This window comes from Pinus tabuliformis, chromosome 6 (genome assembly GCF_031772625.1).
Source record: "Pinus tabuliformis cultivar Carrire ecotype Pingquan chromosome 6, CPIR1, whole genome shotgun sequence".
Lineage (NCBI taxonomy): Eukaryota > Viridiplantae > Streptophyta > Pinopsida > Pinales > Pinaceae > Pinus > Pinus tabuliformis.
This window is the reverse complement of record NC_142292.1, coordinates 580,349,457-580,368,696: the sequence shown is the minus strand read 5'-3', so window position 1 is coordinate 580,368,696 and position 19,240 is coordinate 580,349,457. Positions and strand designations below refer to the sequence as shown.

At 35.0% G+C, this 19,240-nt stretch overlaps 3 protein-coding genes across 3 annotated transcripts; all 3 read right to left on the bottom strand.

Moving 5' to 3' along the window:
• Nucleotides 1-320: 320 nt before the first annotated feature.
• Nucleotides 321-2,560, bottom strand: LOC149259859 (ABC transporter C family member 10-like). Its single transcript, XM_089377817.1, has 6 exons — nt 2,297-2,560; nt 1,975-2,189; nt 1,575-1,878; nt 1,413-1,476; nt 1,057-1,296; nt 321-907 (listed from the first exon to the last, which is right to left on the bottom strand). The coding sequence occupies exons 1-3, from the start codon at nt 2,493-2,495 to the stop codon at nt 1,684-1,686; spliced, it is 609 nt and encodes a 202-aa protein (XP_089233943.1). The 5' UTR covers nt 2,496-2,560; the 3' UTR covers nt 321-907; nt 1,057-1,296; nt 1,413-1,476; nt 1,575-1,683.
• A 3,649-nt stretch (nt 2,561-6,209) lies between these two features.
• On the bottom strand, nt 6,210-7,324 carry LOC149259858 (uncharacterized). Its single transcript, XM_089377808.1, has 2 exons — nt 6,839-7,324; nt 6,210-6,727 (listed from the first exon to the last, which is right to left on the bottom strand). Exons 1-2 carry the CDS (start codon nt 7,117-7,119, stop codon nt 6,595-6,597), a joined length of 414 nt encoding a protein of 137 aa, XP_089233934.1. The 5' UTR covers nt 7,120-7,324; the 3' UTR covers nt 6,210-6,594.
• Nucleotides 7,325-17,066: 9,742 nt separating this feature from the next.
• LOC149259857 (uncharacterized) lies at nt 17,067-18,690 on the bottom strand. The gene is made up of 2 exons (XM_089377806.1): nt 18,343-18,690; nt 17,067-18,234 (listed from the first exon to the last, which is right to left on the bottom strand). The coding sequence occupies exons 1-2, from the start codon at nt 18,609-18,611 to the stop codon at nt 18,108-18,110; spliced, it is 396 nt and encodes a 131-aa protein (XP_089233932.1). The 5' UTR covers nt 18,612-18,690; the 3' UTR covers nt 17,067-18,107.
• Nucleotides 18,691-19,240: the final 550 nt, after the last annotated feature.

Genomic DNA, 19,240 nt, shown 5'->3' with positions numbered 1-19,240 from the left:
TCAAAGCTCGAAAGCCAACCAAAAAAGTCAATGATAACCACTGTGCACATATTCAAATTCAAATTCATAATGTAAAACTGCCAGACAGAGTTCAGACAGATTACCTCCAAAATGGGTATCACCGTTTGTAGCCAAAACCTCAAAAACTCTGTTGTCAATAGTCAGAACACTGAAATCAAACGTGCCACCGCCAAGATCAGAAACAACAATATTTTTCTCTCCACCCTTCTTGTCCAAGCCATAAGCTATTGCTGCAACTGTGGGTTCGTTGATAATACTAGCTACATTCAAGCCAGCAATTGCATTAACACAGACAAACATACACATAATTTCTACAAACTTAGAAGCCCTCCTACCTCTCTATTTGCCCTAATTTCCATTATCTTGGCCGTCTCCCCTAATTACATCTGTCCCTATTTCTAGAAGCTATTTCCACCTAATCCTAACAAATTTGCTACATCTGTCCCTTAAGGACACCCTCGCATAACTTCCTAACTAACCAGATTCCCTAAATCAAAATATCACAAAGAGAAGAGGACTTCTGCTCTAAGTGGAGGAAAAAATATCTAATATGATGCTCGTGCATAAAAAATGCAGGTTACAATAAGGATGAGCCAATTGTAAATAAATGGCTTTACAATGAGATCTTATCTGACAAGAAAATACATCAATTTAGCGACCATCAACGTAAGGTCACTAATGGTACAATTAGCCCATCATCTAAGGATTAAAGCATCGAGCGAAGATCTTATGGTCTAGGAAGAGAGATCGAAAGGTTATTCATTATTGGTTGTTGCATGAAGAAGAGCATTTGATGTGTGGGACCAATACTCTGTCACCAGCCTCCTGAATAACGATCCTTCTCTCTCCATCAATTTCAATGGATGATCACACTCCACCATCTCACCTGCATGAATTCAAGATCATAATAGTTCAAATTAGATACAGGTGAATAGATCTACTTTCAGTACCGTCCATTTCCTCGATTACAACAAATTCAGATGAAACCAATCCATGCATACAACACAAAGATAAGATAGAATGATAGGGCCTTACCATCACTGATGGCAACAACCATGTCACTGTCTATAACAGTAGGTATCCTGTGTGCAACAGTAATTACAGTGCAACCTGCAAATTCCTTTCTAATTATTGTTTGGAGAATGGCATATGTAGCATCGTCTATTGATGTTGTTGCTTCATCTAGAACAAGGATTCGACTTTTCCTTAGCAATGCACGTCCCAAACAAAACAATTGTCTTTGCCCAACACTCCAATTCTCTCCATCACTCCCCACTGCATTTTATTGATCTTTTAGAGCCACAAAAAACTTCCAAATCTAGCAGCCAAATTCATGGCCATGTCAAAGAATTTTATTGCATTCAAAAATATATATTTACTACAAAAATCACCTGGTGCATCTAAGCCATCCACCTTCCCTCTTACAATGTCTCCAAGTTGACACTTGTTCAGAACCTTAATCAAAGCAGAAAATAAATTCATGGCATTATTTATTTTTTCATTCTACATATGATAAACTCAGTTAGAGATTATGTTGAATAGAATTTACATACTTCCCAAATTGTTAACTCTGAGTGCTCAGATAATGGATCTAGGTTGAAGCGAATAGTTCCATGAAAAAGAGTTGGCTCTTGAGGAATAATCCCAAGGCGTGACCGCAAATCATGAAGCCCAATAGAGGTAATATCCAAACCATCTATGGATTCTACCCCCTGCAGGTTCAACTAATCGAAAAATAGCACTAATGAGAGTGGTTTTCCCACTTCCCGTTCGGCCAACAATCCCAATCTTTTGCCCTCCTTCAAATGCACATGTAATGCGCCGTAAAACAAGGGGACTGTTGGATCTATATCTAATCTGCACACGTATCAAATATATTTGATTGAAAACATCATTAACCATTCAAATTTATAATTTGAACAGTCATCTTTTTAGAAAACACAACTCAGATACCTTCAAGTCATGTAACTCCACCTTCCCATGCGAAGGCCAATTATCTGGTGGTCTGTGATCTTCTATAACGGCTAGTGCCTCACTAGGAATGTGCATATACTGTTTGATGTGTTCTACAGAAACAATGTAGTTTGCAAGTGTACATTGGTTTTGAATACTTTTAACCAACGATATGTTCAATGATAGACCATAAGATAGGGCCATCCCAACGAAACCTGCACCAGTTCAATTTGTTAGGCATGATTAACTTATATATAAAAGTGTCCAGTAACAGCAGAAATCTCACACAGTTGACATTTAGTTTCATTGTTCAACTTCATACCAGGATTGAAGCTGCCCTTTGGGAGTAGAACCATAGCAAGAGCAGAGGAGCAAATAACAGTTGCATTTAACATCTCTAGACGCTGGATCAACCATTCATTTGCTGAGAAACCGTAGAAAAAGGGGCTCGAATTTTTGTCAATAAGGTCTAAGTTCTTCTTGAAGAACTGATCCTCAACCCTGAAAGCCCTAATGGTCATTGTTCCTGCTATGGACTCGCCAAAATGATTTGCAATAGGTGATTTCGTTGTACCATTCAGTCTCATCAATTTTTTAGCAGAAAAAAAATATTATTTCTGATTAAAATGAACAAACAAAAAATCAGTTATAATTTCTCTCACAATATTGGCAGTCAAGTAAAGAGTCTTCTCAAGAAACTTGTGTGAATTAGCGGTTTACCTGGAGTCGAAAGGCCAAATAAATCAATGGAATGGCTGCAAACAAAACTTGCCATGTCACAACAGCCACAACTCCAAGACTGCTGTAAGCAATCATGGTAGATGACATGCACATGACAAAGCTGAAAGGAATGTCTACGTCAAGAATGCTGAAATCTGAAGAAACCTGGAAAAGGAGGTCGACAAGATAAATGTCAGTAGCTTTCTACCCTCATGTATGTTAAATTTCACTTTTTGTCAAAGACTTAATTACGTAAAGAATGAAGCCTATCGTAATTACTTAAACAACTTACTCTGCTGAGAACTCTTCCCAATGGAGTTGCATCAAAGAATGCCATCAGGTCAATGTTCTAAGTTTCCCATCAAAGGTGATGGTAGATGAGTTTTGGTAGATGAAGCTTAGTGCTTGCTAAAAAGCTGCCAAAAGAGAACAGCAACAACAACTGTCAAAGAAAAAGCAGTGAAAATATCTTGGAGAGTGACAAAAGAATTGGAAAAAGCAGTAATGCATATCTTCGAGAGTGACAAAAGAATTGGAAAAAACAGTGATGCAACTCAAAGGGCTAGGTTCAATGCACAGCAGAACTGGAGGTGAAAAGAAGGCAACTCAAATATTTGGAAAAAGCAGTCAACTTCAAATCAACGGTTGAAACTGTCAAACTTGATCAAACGGTTCAGGTTAAAAGTGTTGACAATTGTTGACGCATAGGAAGGCCTATCGGCCTAAATATAGTTAAATATTAAGTATTAATAATTTTTTTCAATTGAATCATTATAATCTTTCTCACCAAAGTTTAAGTCTTATAGACATATTTAAGTTTTGGAATAGATTAATTATACATATTTTCTTATAAAATTCGGAAGAAACTGATTTCTCTCATTTAAATATAATCAATAAATTATTATTTTTTATTATTTTTTTAAATATATAAATAAATTCTCATTTAAAAAATAATTTAAAATTTACAATTGCAATTACCCTTTATAAGAAAATTGCAATTTCGAACTAAAAATTCCAACCAAAGTAGAGGAAAAAATATCCTTCCAACCAAAGTACAGAAAAAAATATCCCACCTCCTTAAGGATCTTTAAGTGAGGGCTCAATCATTTTTGTCCTCTGCCGGGCCGCGACCGAAATTCTCATTATGACGTGAACTGTGAAAAGTGTTTGATCAGAATTTTGGATCTCTTCGAGCAGGATTGGAATTCGGAGGCCTGTTTCCGCTATTTCAACCAGGAATGGTCTTGTAAAATTTCCAGTTGTACTGATGGGCAAATCACCCCATGAAAGGTAATTTGCGAATCCAATTCCATTTTTGTATGTGAGGTTTGAAGTGAATATTCCTGTCAGAGACCAAATCAAAATATTAAATACATCTAAAAATCTAATTAGACAATTTTTACTCCAAAAACAATAAACAATAAAAATATCACAATCTGACTTTCCACTTTCAACCAAATTTTAATGAATACTTAAATTGTGATATATAAAGAATTACTCAAATGTCTATTTATTCAATTTTGAATAGGTTTTTGATATGAGTGTTTTAATTGTGGTGCAAAAGGAATTTACTGAAATGTTTATTTCTCTGTTACACGAGAACCGTTTCTTAGAGGTGGGAAACTCGTTCTAGTGGTTCCCGCGCTCTTAGAAGCTTTGGAACTCTATGGGAACATTTTCTTTTCTATAATGGGAGCTTGGGAAAGTTCCAGGAACTTTGAAGACTATTTTTTTTTTTGGAGTTCCCGCGTTCCTTGGGGTTGGGGGTTCGGGAATACAAAGCATGTAGACAAATATGTTTAACTGCCCACAAAACATGAGGCTTTGTTGAAACCTTCGCAGGAAGAAAGGGCAAAGACATCCTTAACACCGAGCAATCTCTTGATGGGTTAAGGAAGCCTGTGACACCTCAATGTAAGGGCCATATTGTGTGCATATTGTATGTAGCAGTGAATGCTTAACCATTAGAGTTGCTTTACTTTTTCTCATAAGAATAACTATAGGTAAAATTGTTCCTTTGTATTTTTAAGGTAGTCCTGTTTCAAATACTATTCATGTGTCAGAGAACTGATAATGAACTTGACATTTTAATATTTTATATATATAAAAGGGAGAGACTAAGGAAGAGAGACACTGAGAGAATATATTTATATATAAGAAAGATTATATATTTAAATTGATTTTAATATTTAAATATTTTGATTTAATATTAATTTTGATCATTATATAATTATATACTTTTTATTTTTATATTTTAAATTTTTTTATTATATAATATTACCATTCCCGATTAGCCATTTCCTGTAAATTTTAGGGAAACTTCTAAGCGTTCCCAACACTCGTAACCAAGTTCCCAACCTTCCCACATTCTAGAAACTCATACAACATAGGTTTATTTATATCATATTAAATATCATAATTCAACTTTCCACTTTGAATGGAGTTTTTGGTAAGGGATATTTAAATTTGCAGTGGAGGGTGTATAAAGAATTATGTAAATTTTTATTTAATTTTGAATGAAATTATAATATATATATATATATATATATATAAAATTAATAAAAATTATTAAAATATTCATTTATATTATTTAAAATTGTAATTTTAAATATAAGGATAAATTTATATTTTGAAATTAATTAAAATTAAAATTTATAATTAATAGTTAATTAAATGTAGTTTAGATAATTATAAAATTATTGTCATTTTCCTTATTGAATCTAAGATTCAAGTTACCTAAATTAATATATTTAAGAATTGAAATAAAGTAACTATGTTGTAATCTTCACTAAATATATATTATGGTCAAGTATTAGGTATACACAATTTTTTTAGGTGAAATTGAAGTCTTATAAACATGTTTACAATTTAGAATATAATAAATAACAAATTCTCTAAAACTTCCAAATAAACTGATTTCTTTCCTCTGAACAATTTCCAATAACCAAAATTTCAATATAGTCAATAAATTACAATTTTATATTAAATTAAAATTTTAGATTTTAAATAAATAAATAAATAAATTCCAAATTTAAAAATTAATTTAAAATTACAATTACAGTTACCATTAATTAATTTAATTTACATTTACAATTACCATTAATAAGAAAATCACAGTTTGTAACTAAAAATTCCAACAAAATTAGAGAAGAAAAATGAATCGAAAATGTTTAACTAAAAATTCCAACTAAATTAGAGAAGAAAAATAAATCGAAATAACAGGGAAATAGCCCCACATGGCACCCTCCATATAACCCTAGCACGAAAAATAATTAAATTGATCCGAAATATAACACATTTTTTTTTCCAAGAGAAAAAAAAAACATAATAAATTTATATTAAGGAAATATAAAGCTCTGCAATACATTACATTTTTTTGGGAGCTATGAGATGCCCAAAAACAAGTACTATATAGTGAAACAGATTTATCCAATTCAAGAAACCCTGATACAAAACCTTACTCATATCTTCTTAATAAATATAAGACATTTTATACACAATATCAGAGGAGGGAATTAAAAAATCGTCATAATTGCATCGAAATAACAAAAATGTACAACAATTTCCAAAAATATGGAATAACAATGGTTTTAGTCAACTCTAACTGATCCTAAGATGGGTTAAGTTATCACTGTTAATTAACTTTGGTTGAGAATTTTCTTGATTATTGACAGAAGGTTAGTTTTTAGCTCCCTTCTCAATTCCATGTACCAACTGCCCTAGACAAACAATCTTACTGTAAACTATGTTTGGCCAGAGCGTTACTGGCACTGCAATCGTTAGTAGATCTGCAGACGGCATACCAAATAATAAATAATTCCAGACAAATAGATCTCCAGCCGCCACTCCCGCAGGCCGTCTACAGCATAAATTGTGTTGTAATTTGACAAAATAAATAAATCAGGCGGGAGGAAATGGTCCTGGTGGCGGAAGCGGAGGCGGAGGTGGAGGCATAGGCGGTGGCGCTGGCGCTGGCGCAAAAAGTCCTCCACAGCAGGCGTCCCATATCCAGCAGCAAAATATAAACGATAGGCTGTTTATTATACACAGAAAAAAAAAAACAAGCAAAGCAACTGTGTTAGCTCACTTTTTCCTTTTCGGCCGCCATGGAAAGCACGAGAATGGAATAGAATGAAGTTCTTACCACTCTGTAATGCAGTCCGGCCCTGGGGGCGGGGGCGGAGGCGGAGGCCCCAGTAGCGGTTCTTCCAGAGGAGGAGGAGCAAAGACTGGATCTGGCGGAGGAGGAGCAAAGCCTGGATCGGGCGGCGGAGGAGCAAAATCTGGACCAGGGGGAGGAGGAACAAAGTCCAGATCAGAAGGAGGAGGGCCAAAGCCCGGACCGGGAGGAGGAGATCCAAAACCGGGATCCGGCGGAGGAGGGCCTTCAGAGAAATTCTGGTAACCTGGTTCTTCTGGACTCATGTTAATCGTCACTTAGAGTCGCAGGTTTTCTATTTGCCTTTCTGGATGCTATGAGAGTTCCTGTGTGTGGAGAGTATGGGCGATGTAAATACATAGAGCTGAGCTACTATTCTGCTCCAACTAACCTTCCCCTTAGGATTTGAAGTAGGTGAATATCCAGTGCGCTGGTTTTCTATTTGCCTCTCTCGATGCTATGAGAGTTCCTGTGTGTGGAGACTATGGGCGATGTAAATACATAGAGCTGAACTACTATTCTGCTACAGCTAACCTTCCCGTTAGGATTTGAAGTAGGTGAATATCCGGTGCGCTGTTTGTACTGTTGTGCTGCTGACTTTTAGGCGTGCACTTTTACTGTTGTGCTGCTGACTTTTAGGCGTGCAAGAAAGTGCAGCAAAATTTTAAACATAGAAAACCACTTTTCCTTTTGGCTTTTTACGTAAAAGTGACAGCTCCCATTCTCATTTCGGAGCTAGGAAGATTCGAGACGTATCTCTTTCCTATCATTCCATACTCGTCAGGAAAGGAAACCGCAGGTGTTACTTTATGAGTCAAAGGTCTTTTTACATACAAATAATGTGGCATATCATTTTTTTTGTTGACGTTGTTCACAGAGGTGATAATTTTGTTATAGAGCCATTTTAGGTTGGAATTTATTTTTTTTTGTTGACGTTGTTCACAGAGGTGATAATTTTGTTATAGAGCCATTTTAGGTTGGAATTTGTCTGTTTGTTTGTTTGTTTTTTTTCCTAAAAATTTGAAAGAAGAGAGTCTGTTTAAATTGTTTGTTGTTTTTAATGAAATTATCAAAAATGTTTTACCAACGCACATATTTATTTGATAAATTATGTATAAAAACGTTATGCCTCAATTTTAACTTGAGGAAAAACAAGGATTACACAACTTATTGTAAAATGGACCATTTTGTTAAATAAAATTTGCTTATATATTAATTTCCCCATCTAATTAGAATACGTTCTAGAATATGAACATATTATAATTGGAATAATCTCAAATCTCTAAGAAATTGGTGGGCCAGAACCACATGGCAGAAATCTAATTTAACTGGAGAAAAAAAAGGAATTACACATGTTATTGTCAAATGGACTATTTTTCCAAATGAAATTTGATTATATATTAATTTTCCCAACTAATTAGAATATGAACTTATTAGAATTGGAATCATCTCAAATCCCTAGAAAATTGGTGGGTAGGAGCCATGTGGCATGAATATAATTTTTTAAATTTCTTGAAAGTCAATGCAACCTAACAAACTCTATAACACACTACAACAATTGATAAGCATTGAGACCAAGCATATGCAGAGCATATTCCCTTGAGAATCAATTAAGTTGTCAATTCAAAAAACAAAAAAAAAGTCAAGAGATCCTCATCCACCTTAAGTTGAAATAAAAAACTTTTCGTAAATATCAACTTATTAACTCACACACTACAACAATTGATAACCATTGAGACCAAACATATACAAAGCATATTCCCTTAAAAATCAATCTAAATTATCAATTAAAAAAACAAAAAAAAATCAACAAATTCACATCCACCTTAAATTGAAATAAAAAACCTTCCGTAAATATCAATTTATTATTAAATATATAATGTCTCATCACATACATGTCATTGAAAAATTGTTTAACCATTATAGAAAGTGTTTTAGTTTTCTATCCACTTTATGCGACACTCCAACCACTTAACCGACAACTCATGGAGGGGATCATTGGTGAAAATTAAAATATTCTTTTTATGATTTGTAAAACCATTAACCGTTAGTGGGGGCAATTTTTAGTTTGTCCTTGCTTTGATTGATGCAATAAGATATGGTTGACAATCCTAAATGCTTTGAATGGAGTGTCAATGGATAAGAAAGGCATCCTCAAGAACCTTAGCTATTTTCAAAGTAAGGAAGTCTCTGGAACCAAAATATGAAAATGATGGGTGGAAATTCAATATTGTAAATTTAACCCTTATACAAGATAGTTGTGTCACATATTTGGTTTGCTAATATTATAAACTTAAACTTGATATATAAAATTTGATATAAGATAGTTTAGTTCGCTTGCTACGAGGAATAGAGGTGTTATGTTAAAATACTATGCGGTGAAAAGGCCATCCAAATATAGCCATAATGTGACTCAAGCTAGGTTTTATGATAGGCATAAAAGATTATGGTACATTATTACTCAATTTATAATGAAGTTATTTTTTTTTAAAAAGATTAATGAAATGTATATGTAAATAATATTTTTTATTAAAAAATATAATTATATAAAAATTAAAATATTATATATATATATATATATATATATATATATATATTAAATTAATGTTATATTAATATTATATTTTCAGAATATAAAAATAAAGAAATAATAATAATGTTGAATTAATAGATTATATCTTAAATTATAAAAATAACTTTAATATACTAAATTAAAAAAATGACATTATTAAAAATATATTACATCTTAGATTATAAAAATAACTTTAATACATTAAATTAATAAAATATTTTCATAAATAATTTTAATACGCTAAATTAAAATACATCTTAGATTATAAAAATAATCTTAATACATTAAATTAAAAAAATGTTTTCATAAATAATTTTATACACTAAATTAAAAGAATTACATCAATCTCAATCGGTCAAATCAAGTGTCTCGCCAATGGGAGGTCACAGGGTCGAATCCCGAAAGCTCTTGGGGTTAGGTCAGTAAATAGGCTGGCGTCCACTCAGTGTTTAAAACCCTGGACGTAGCGGCTACCCACTGACCCGGGTATCCGTGAACCAGTAAGTGAAAAAAAAAGAATTACATCATTAAAAATGAAAGATAATTTATCATAATTAAAAAAAACTAAAAAGAATCATAATAAGATAATAAATCAAATCTAACTTAATTCTAGTTTTGTCATTGTTAAGGGATCAAGTTTGATGAACTCTAAAAAACATTTAGAGTTTAAAATTAAAAAATGTTTGCACTTTAATGAGTTAGATTTTTTTTTTTTTTTTTTCCAAAAAGTATTTTGGAGAAATATTTCTTAGTTATTGTAAGGATGATATTTAAAATAATTTAAATTATGAAAAAATTAAAATTTGGTAAAAAAAGGCTTAGATCTATTATAACAATATATTTATTATATCATATAGAAAAATTAAATTTAAAATAAGAAAATAATAATCATTTTTACTAACTACCCCAACTAAACTTGAACATTATTTTTATATTTAAAAAAAACATACTACACAAATTCTTCTTTATCCTTCTTTACCAAATCTAACCTAAAAACATAACTATGATAATATTGGAGTTATGGCACCAATACTACTTAATCTAAATCTAAAAATAATAACAAATATTAGAGTTAAGCCACCAAAACTACTTAATCTAAATCTAAGAAATCAGATGCTAGAAAACTTAACAAGAAATGAAGCAAGCACTATGCCTTTTTTTTTCGGTTAATAATGAAAGAACACGGAAAAGAATTGAGATTATAAAATTTAGTGCACAGATTATGGTGTATTATAGTGCCCTATTTTTTTTTTGTCCTTTTATTATTCTGTGTGGCTTCTATATTATGGATCAGGGAATTATTCCATGTTATGGATCACGGAATTATTATAATAGTGGTTGAACCCACTTTATATAAAAAGAGCTTTACTTTTTTAGTTGGTTTTCAATTATTTCAAGTTTTAAGTGGCATTTTATATGTTATTAATTTTATTGCTGCGATGATGCGGTTGTATTTGGATATTTGGGAATAATTGAACTATTATTTTTAGGTTTTTTTGAAAATTAATTTTCCATATAGACATTGTTTAATTAAACAAATTATCATAAAAAATATATCTATTTATAGAATGCATTGATGTGGCATTGAGAATCTCTTGGGAAAATAACTTTGAGGTTAAAGGCTCCAAAATTTTACTTCTTTAATGTTGAATAATAAAATTTTCAAATATAATATAATTAGAGAAATCATATAAACTCAAGATTTAGTCTAATTTATAAATGAAACGATATTTTTTTCACGGAAATTTGGTAATACAATTTCAAGTAAGATTGCGAATTTTGATTATGAAAAAGGGTTTTTTTTTTTTTTTTTTTAATTGTAACGGGTATAATTTATTATTTGAAGTATGGTTGGGCCTAAGCCTAATCAACCGTCTTTACACAGCTTTTCCTTGCATCTAAATGCTTCTTGTTCAATTTTGCGCTTGAATTAAGGAATACAATATGGGATAGAGCTTTTATCATTGATGTTGAGAGCTCCTGGTGCTAAGAGACATCCTTTGTTTGCAAATTCATCCGCCTCACTATTCAAACTTCTGAGAATATGATATATTTTGAAGGAAGTGAAATCTTGTAGAATTATCTTTAACCTTTTCAGAGACTTGTTGAGAATGGCGTTGTTGAACTGGTCGTCCGAGGTGATCTTCTTAATGAGGATTTCAGAATCTCCGAATGCTTGGCATTCTTTGATGCCTTTATCACGGACAATTTGGCAGGCTTTTGTGAGAGCAAGGAGCTATGCCTAATTGTTTGTGCGAATACCAAGCCCCCAGCAAAAGCGAACTTTTCTGGGATTATCTGAGAAGTAGATGACTCCTCCAGCTCCCGCATCCCCAGGATTTCCCTTGGAGGCACCGTCGAAAAAGATTGAAGTTGTGTTTTGGGTCTTCCACCAAGCTTGAAAGGAAGCTTCAGGTTCTCTAATTTTCCAAGATGGATTGGGGAGGGGAAGGGGGAGGGAATGGGCTTTGCTTTTGGGATGAGGGCTATGAAGGTTCAGCCATGCCTTTTCTGTGGGGAGGAGGGAGGAGTCTGATTTTTGGGAATGCAGGAGGACAGTTTCAAGAAGAAAAGCTTTTGCAATAGAGGCAGATTTAGCAGGAGAGCGAGTAGAGTTGTTGAAGATCGAGTCATTCCGGGCAAGCCAAATTTCCCAACATACAAATTTGGGGATGGAGAGCCAAATGTGAAACCAGAGTGAATTGTTGGGGATATTATGAGGATAACATTGAAACCAATCAGTAAAGAGATCTGCCACGGAACTGTGTTGGGGAGGGGAGGCGTGCAATCCAAGAAGAGTTAATTTCCAAACTTCTTTGGCAAAATCACAATAAATGAACAGATGAGAGGTTGTTTCTCCAGAGTTTTTGCACATTACGCATCTATGTGGCCCAGCGATATTTCATTTTGACAGAATATCCCCTGTGAGCTATTTATTCTGCATAAGAATCCAAAAAAGAAGTTGACTTTGGGTAACCCATTGGTGTTCCAAACCTGTTTCCATAACGCTGGAGATCTAAGTCTGTCTTTTTTGGGCTGCAAGGCAATGTAACCCAAAGCTGAAGCATAAGATCCGGAGTCACCCCACCCCCATTTGTCTGTGCTGTTGCAATGGACCGGCGCTGCATTTGAGAGCAGCGTTTTGAGCAGTGCAAGATGATTGTGGAGTTGCACCAGCACGGGAGGGAATACCCAGTCAACCCAATTCCCTTTATTGTCCCACGCGGAGATATCATTCAACTTTCGTATACCTGCACTATGGAGCCATTCTCTTAGCTCGCGAATTTCTTCGTGGGAGTTAAGAGGGGGGCTGTTCATAATGCGGTCTTTCCAGAGTAAGATTTTCTCCCTGTTGCCAGGTATGCAATACAAGTGATTCCTGAAGCTGCTGATACATTTCCTACAGAGATTCCAAGTATGTGTGCCTGCGGGAGTATTATTCGCTGACAGATGCCTGAGAGAGATCCCCTGCGCATATTTGGAGGTGAGCGTTTCACTGACAGGATGTGTGGGGTCTGAATAGATTTTCCAAAGGAGCTTGCATCCAAGTGCCAGATTAGATAAAGCAGGGTCTCTAATCTGTAGACCTTCGTCCAATATTGGCCGCTTGACAAGATCCCAGTTTGCCAAATGCAATTTACTGTGATTGCCTCTACCTCCTTTCCAGAGAAAGTCTCTCAGGAGACAAGAGATCTGCTCCATTATGTGTTTCGGAGCAAGAAGGAAAGAGACTTGATAAATGGGGAGAGCAGATAAGACAGATTTAAGTAAGATAATTTTTCCTCCCTTGGTGAGCCAGTAACCTCCCCAGGAGGTGATCTTATCTTTAATTTTGCTAATGATGCCATGCCACAGAGATCTGTTGTTGACTCCAGATGTGAGAGGTAAGCCGAGGTATTTGATGCTGTCCCAATGGGCGAAGCACTCAAAACCAAGAATCTGGGCTATTGTGTTGAGATTGTGTTGACTTACATTCCATCCATAAATCGAACTCTTTCTTTCATTTATCACAGCTCCTGAGGCTCTACAATAAATTTTTAGAATAGAGTCGAAATTAGCTGCTATTCTAATAGAGGCTCCGCCTAGAAGTAGGGAGTCGTCTGCAAAGAGAGCATGATTTATAGGCTTGAGAGCATTTGCAATTCGAATTCCTGGGAGTCCACCAGTGTTCATTTTTGCAGCCAGCTTCCTGCTGAGAGTATCTGCCATGAGAATATACAGAAAAGGCGAGAGAGGACAACCTTGCCTTAGTCCACGATGGGCTTGGAAGAAGGATGTTGGGCGGCTATTGAACATGGGAGCTATCCAAGGGTTTGAGATGCATGCTTTAATGAGATTGATAAACTGAGTAGGGAAACCGAAGGATCGGAGAACTTGGAGAAGAAAGGAGTGGTTGACTCTATCGAAGGCATTAGCCATGTCAAGCTTGATCAGCATCCCCTTCTCTTTCCTCTGTTTGCTAGAGTGGATAGCTTCCTGCACTTGAATGACGTTGTCCAAGATGTGTCTGCCTTTGACGAACCCCCCTTGGGAGCTGGATATTAGTTTGTCAAGTAGGGGTTTGATTCTGTTTGCAATGATTTTGGACAAGATTTTGTAGGAGGCGTTGCATAGAGAGATGGGCCTAAACCTGCCAAAAGTTTCCGGGTTAGCCTCTTTTGGAATTAAAGCAAGAAAGGTGGAGTTGATGCCTCCCCCAACCTTGGCTTTTCCAAAAAAACCTTGTATCATTTTCAGCAGATCTGTTTTGATGATGTCCCAGCAGACTTTGTAGAAGTGTATTGTAAATCCGTCTGGCCCAGGGGCCTTATCTGATTCCATTGCCCATATGACCTTGATGATTTCTTCTTCAGATAAGGGTTTCAGTAAAGCCTGATTGTCCTCATGGGTGATGAGGTGGGGAATATAGGAGAGGAGATCTTCAGTGTCTTCTATGCTGCCTTCATTCCCTGGACCATAGAGGTTTTTAAAATGGTTTTCAGCTGCTGTTTTAATTTGGTCAAATTTGTTGCAGATCTGTCCTTCTTCATTCTTGATCTCAGTGATGTGGTTTCGAGATAGGCGGGCTTTATACTGGCGATGGAAGAACGAGGTGTTTCGATCTCCTGCCTTGAGCCATAGACTGCGAGATTTGAGCCTCCAGTACTCTTCTTCCCTTCTGAATGCTTGATGGATATTTCTTTGATAAGCTGCCTCTTTGTTTAAAATTTCAAGGGTAATGTGGAGACCTTCCATTCCAATTTGCAAAGTTTCCAGCTGCTGAACTTCATCTTTTCTCTGCTGAGAAGAGGGATTGGGGAGTTTCCTTAGCCACTCTTTTAAGGCTTTTTTGGTGGCTTTTAATTTTTGCTCCCACACATAGCTTGGGGATCCGTTGATGGGGATATCCCAAGCCGATTGGATAGTGTCTAGAAAACCTGCTTTTTCAATCCAGAGAGGACTGAATTTAAAGGGAATAGGGCCAAGGTCTTCCTCAGGGGCCATAATGAGTTGAATTGGCTTATGGTTCGAGGAAAGTTTGGGGAGAATTTTTGATGAGATAAGGAGGTTTTCCAGCAGCAGGGAGCTTTGGATTAGAAATCTATCCAACCGGGAAGCAATATGATCAGGCCCAATTCTATTATTGGTCCAAGTATATTTGCCTCTCACCGGGGCAAAATCTAGCAGGTCCCTCTGCTGCATTAATTCCTCTACCAAAGGCAACAGCTGATCTCTGCTACTGTTTCCCCCCCTTTTTTCCTTTGGCTTCATGACTAAGTTGAGATCTCCTCCCACGATGATGTTGTTTAGGGAGTGGAGATCTAAGAAATCAGAGAGAGTATTCCAGCATTCTCTTTTTTCAGCATAAATGACAGGAACATAGAGATTGAATAAGGCTATAGTTAACTTACTTTCAAGGTGCTTGAGCTCAGTGAAGATCCAATGTTGGTTCTCATGGGAGTTCAACAGATGGAACTGATCTTCAGACCAGAGAGTTGCAACGCCTCCCGAAGTTCCCCTTGAGCTGACTGCTATGCCTTCGTATGAAAAAGGGTTATTTCACCTATTAGTTAGACTACGCTTAAATTAAATGGTTGGTAAATAGCAATAGACATCAATCCATGATATGTTGGATTTTCACACTCATCTATTTGGGAACAGATCACGTGGACTAACATCCATTTTGGGATCCACCCTAAGACCACTTAAAAAAGTTAAATAGTGGTTTTGGTGTAATGGAAAACCTAATAAGATAAGAAACATACTTTTCACGTTGCTAAAATTTAAAATAAAAGAATCATGAAAAATTAACTAAATTAAAACTTTATTTAAATTATTATTATTATTATTATAAAAATTAAGCATTTCTACATTTAAGAAAAAACATGTAACAAAATTCTTAACAATGTAGATTGATTCTCACTTTACTATGAAGATAATTTTAAATAGACTTTGTTATAATATTATGGTTTATTAATAACTCATTTCATATGACACTTGTTCATAGGACATTGTTTTTAATTAATCAATTTAAAGGAAAAAAGACATAGCTACTTTGAAGATAAATCTTAATTATTTATTTCTACATATTACTAAGAATATCCTAGAATATTTTATGAGGTTAAATCCTTATTATCCACTTTATAATTATTGATAATTAAATTAAAATTTCAAAAACCATATTCCAAAATAGTCACGCCTATCAGAGTAATTAAGATGGTTTTTAAAATCTAACCCAAAACTTTCTCTAACCCTAAATTATAATATATTATATTTACCGTATTCTAAAATATAAAAAGATCCTTTTGAATCAATTCACTATCAAAATATACTTATTTTGTGATTCATAACATTCTTAACTTGTAATTAATTGAATTAGCTACTTTATACTTAATTTCAATTTTTTTTATAAAAGCTTTGTTAACTTAATTGTTGAAAGCATATATTTATTTTTAGAGAGGTGTACATTTTAATATAATAAGAACATATATATTTTTATAAATTAAATCAATTTCAATTCATTTTAAATCTTCATTTATCGAGTATTTAGATGGATCAAATTTGTCAATATGTAAATATTTTGTGAACATTTAATTTTATGTCACATATTAATAGATCTAAGTTGATTGGTGAACAATTTGTGTGATTAGTTAAGTAAGTTCAAGTCTTATATGTTGTAACCAACTAAATAATAATATTTATAAATAATCCTATTTAATTTGTAAATAGTCTTATTTAACGTACAGAAATTACTAATTCTTCAAAAATTCTTATTTCTAAAACAATTTCTTTTATTTAAAAAGTCTTATTTAAAATACAAAAATTACTAATTCTCCAAAATTTCTTATTTCTAAAACAATTTTTTTTATTACCTACTTATATATTCTTTTCATTTCATTCGTGTCAATCTCAATTTCTCCTCTGTACAATAATAAAGATAAAAAAAATTTATATTAAAAAGTAATAAATATAAAATTTTATATTAAGTATTTTTTACAAAGTAAATGTTGATTATTCAACATATTGCAGAGTGGGATTGCTCATGGCAAACACTTCAACCATATGAATAAATAAATAATTTAAAAAGCATTTATAGATTTGTATATTGCAGTATGGCCCAAGAAAAATGAAAAAGAGAGACGAGATTATTATGTAAATTACCATGAAAGGAAAAGCCTTACGAATCTCAAGTGAATATACAAGTAGCCTAAGTATATAAATTTATGTCTCTTTTAATAGTTTTGGAAGATCATCATTATAGTTATTAGGACGGGATGGCAATGTAAAAAGAATCCACACAATATTCAGTCTGCACTTATTCTTCTCAAGCAGCCACCTCCCTGGTAGTCTACAACGTAAATTGTCTTGTCTTGTAATGTGCGAGGACTGCAATATATTAGAGTACGTATATCCCACCCGCAACTGTGTATCCCTCCTTTCTGTCGTGAAAATCAGAAGGGAGGAGGAGGCGGTCCTGATGGTGCAAACCGAGGCGGTGGCGGCCCAAACAATCCTCTGCCACAGGCATCCTATATCCAGAGCAAAATATAAAGAATAATCTGTTTATCACACAAAAAAAAATAAAACAACCAAGCCAACCGTGTCTTTTGCCCTTTCCGCCGCCATGAAAAGCAGGAGAATGGAATTGAATGCAGAGGTTACCGCTCTGTAATGCAATCCGCCCCGAGAGGCGGAGGCCCCAGTAGCGGCGCTTCTGGAGGAGGAGCAAAAACTGGAGCGGGCGGAGGAGAGGCAAAACCAGGAGCGGGAGGAGGGGATTCAAATCGAGGAGCGGCCGGAGGAGGGTCTTCGAAGTATCTCCTAAACAGGACCTTCTGGCCTCATGTTAATTGTCACTGAGCGTTTTATTAATATCTGATATGAGGTTCCTCATAGCAGATATGATAAAACTAATTAACAGATTTAGTTTTTAGGTTGCTTCACAATTTTTTGTTACCAACCATAGGCAACTGACCTAGAAAGTATTTCTTACTGTAAACTATATTTGGCAAGAGTGGTTACTGTTACTGTCATCGTTAGTGGATCTGCAGACGGCATATCAAATAATAAATAATTCCAGACAAATAGATCTCCAGCCGCCACTCCTGCAGGCCGTCTACAGCATAAATTGTGTTGTAATTTGACCAAAGCAATGCATCTGTTACAGAATATATGTGTGTATATCCCTCTCTGGTGTGAAAATCAGGCGGGAGGAAGTGGTCCTGGTGGCGGAAGTGGAGGCGGAGGTGGAGGCATAGGCGGAGGTGGAGGTGGAGGCATAGGCGGTGGCGGTCCTCCAGCACAGCAGGCGTCCCATATAAACGATAAGCTGTTAATTACACACAAAAGAAAACAAACAAAGAAACTGTGTTAGCTTATCTTTTGCCCTTTCGGCCTCCATGGAAAGCAGGAGAATTGAATAGAATGGAGATCTTACCACTCTGTAATGCAGTCCGGCGCTGAGGGCGGAGGCGGGGACCCCAGCAGCGGTTCTTCCAGAGGAGGAGCAAAGACTGGATCTGGCAGAGGAGGAGCAAAGCCTGGATCGGGCGGGGGAGGAGCAAAATCAGGACCCAGGAGAGGAGGACCAAAGTCCAGAGAAGGAGGAGGGCCAAATCCCGGGCCGGGAGGAGGAGATCCAAAACCAGGATCCGGCGGAGGAGGGCCTTCGGAGAAATTCTGATAACCTGGTTCTTCTGGACTCATGTTAATCGTCACTAAGAGTCGCAGGTTTTCTATTTGCCTCTCTCGATGCTATGAGAGTTCCTCTGTGTGGAGAGTATGGGCGATGTGAATACATAGAGCTGAACTACTATTCTGCTCCAACTAACCTTCTCCTTAGGATTTGAAGTAGCTGAATATCCAGTGCGCTGTTTGTATTGTTGTGCTGCTGACTGTTAGGAGCGCAAGGTGCACGTGCAAGAAAATTTGAAGCATATAGAAAACCGCTTTTCCTCTGGCTATTTATGTTAGAGTGATAGGCATGGTAATCAATGGCGTTGTCCACGGAGGTGTCATTTCTGATTGAATTTTGCTTTGTATTTTTTTTTTATTATTATAATTTTAACCATGTGTTTTATTTATCCCATTATAGATTTAGCAAATAAATTACTGCACATAGGTGGTTTTTTTTTCATAAAGAAAGTTCTTATATACTCATCTTGGTATTCGGTTTGACCATGATCTTAAAATTAGATGATAATAATAATAATATTAGTAAAATATTTACATCATCATAAATATATATATATATATATATATATATACCAATATTATGTGTAACATCAAATTCCATGATTAGTAATATTTTTCTGTTAGTAATTTGCTTATTGTAC

What these genes read in the sequence shown, in the direction of transcription:
- LOC149259859 (XM_089377817.1), bottom strand. Translation starts at nt 2,495, where the DNA reads ATGACCATTAGGGCTTTCAGGGTTGAGGATCAGTTCTTCAAGAAGAAC. An exon ending in AAAGGGCAGCTTCAATCCTG is followed by an intron (nt 2,190 to 2,296) that starts GTATGAAGTTGA and finishes GAACTGGTGCAG; the next exon opens with GTTTCGTTGGGATGGCCCTA. An exon ending in TGGAGTTACATGACTTGAAG is followed by an intron (nt 1,879 to 1,974) that starts GTATCTGAGTTG and finishes ATACGTGTGCAG; the next exon opens with ATTAGATATAGATCCAACAG.
- LOC149259858 (XM_089377808.1), bottom strand. Translation starts at nt 7,119, where the DNA reads ATGAGTCCAGAAGAACCAGGTTACCAGAATTTCTCTGAAGGCCCTCCT. An exon ending in CCGGACTGCATTACAGAGTG is followed by an intron (nt 6,728 to 6,838) that starts GTAAGAACTTCA and finishes TATAATAAACAG; the next exon opens with CCTATCGTTTATATTTTGCT.
- LOC149259857 (XM_089377806.1), bottom strand. Translation starts at nt 18,611, where the DNA reads ATGAGTCCAGAAGAACCAGGTTATCAGAATTTCTCCGAAGGCCCTCCT. An exon ending in CCGGACTGCATTACAGAGTG is followed by an intron (nt 18,235 to 18,342) that starts GTAAGATCTCCA and finishes TGTAATTAACAG; the next exon opens with CTTATCGTTTATATGGGACG.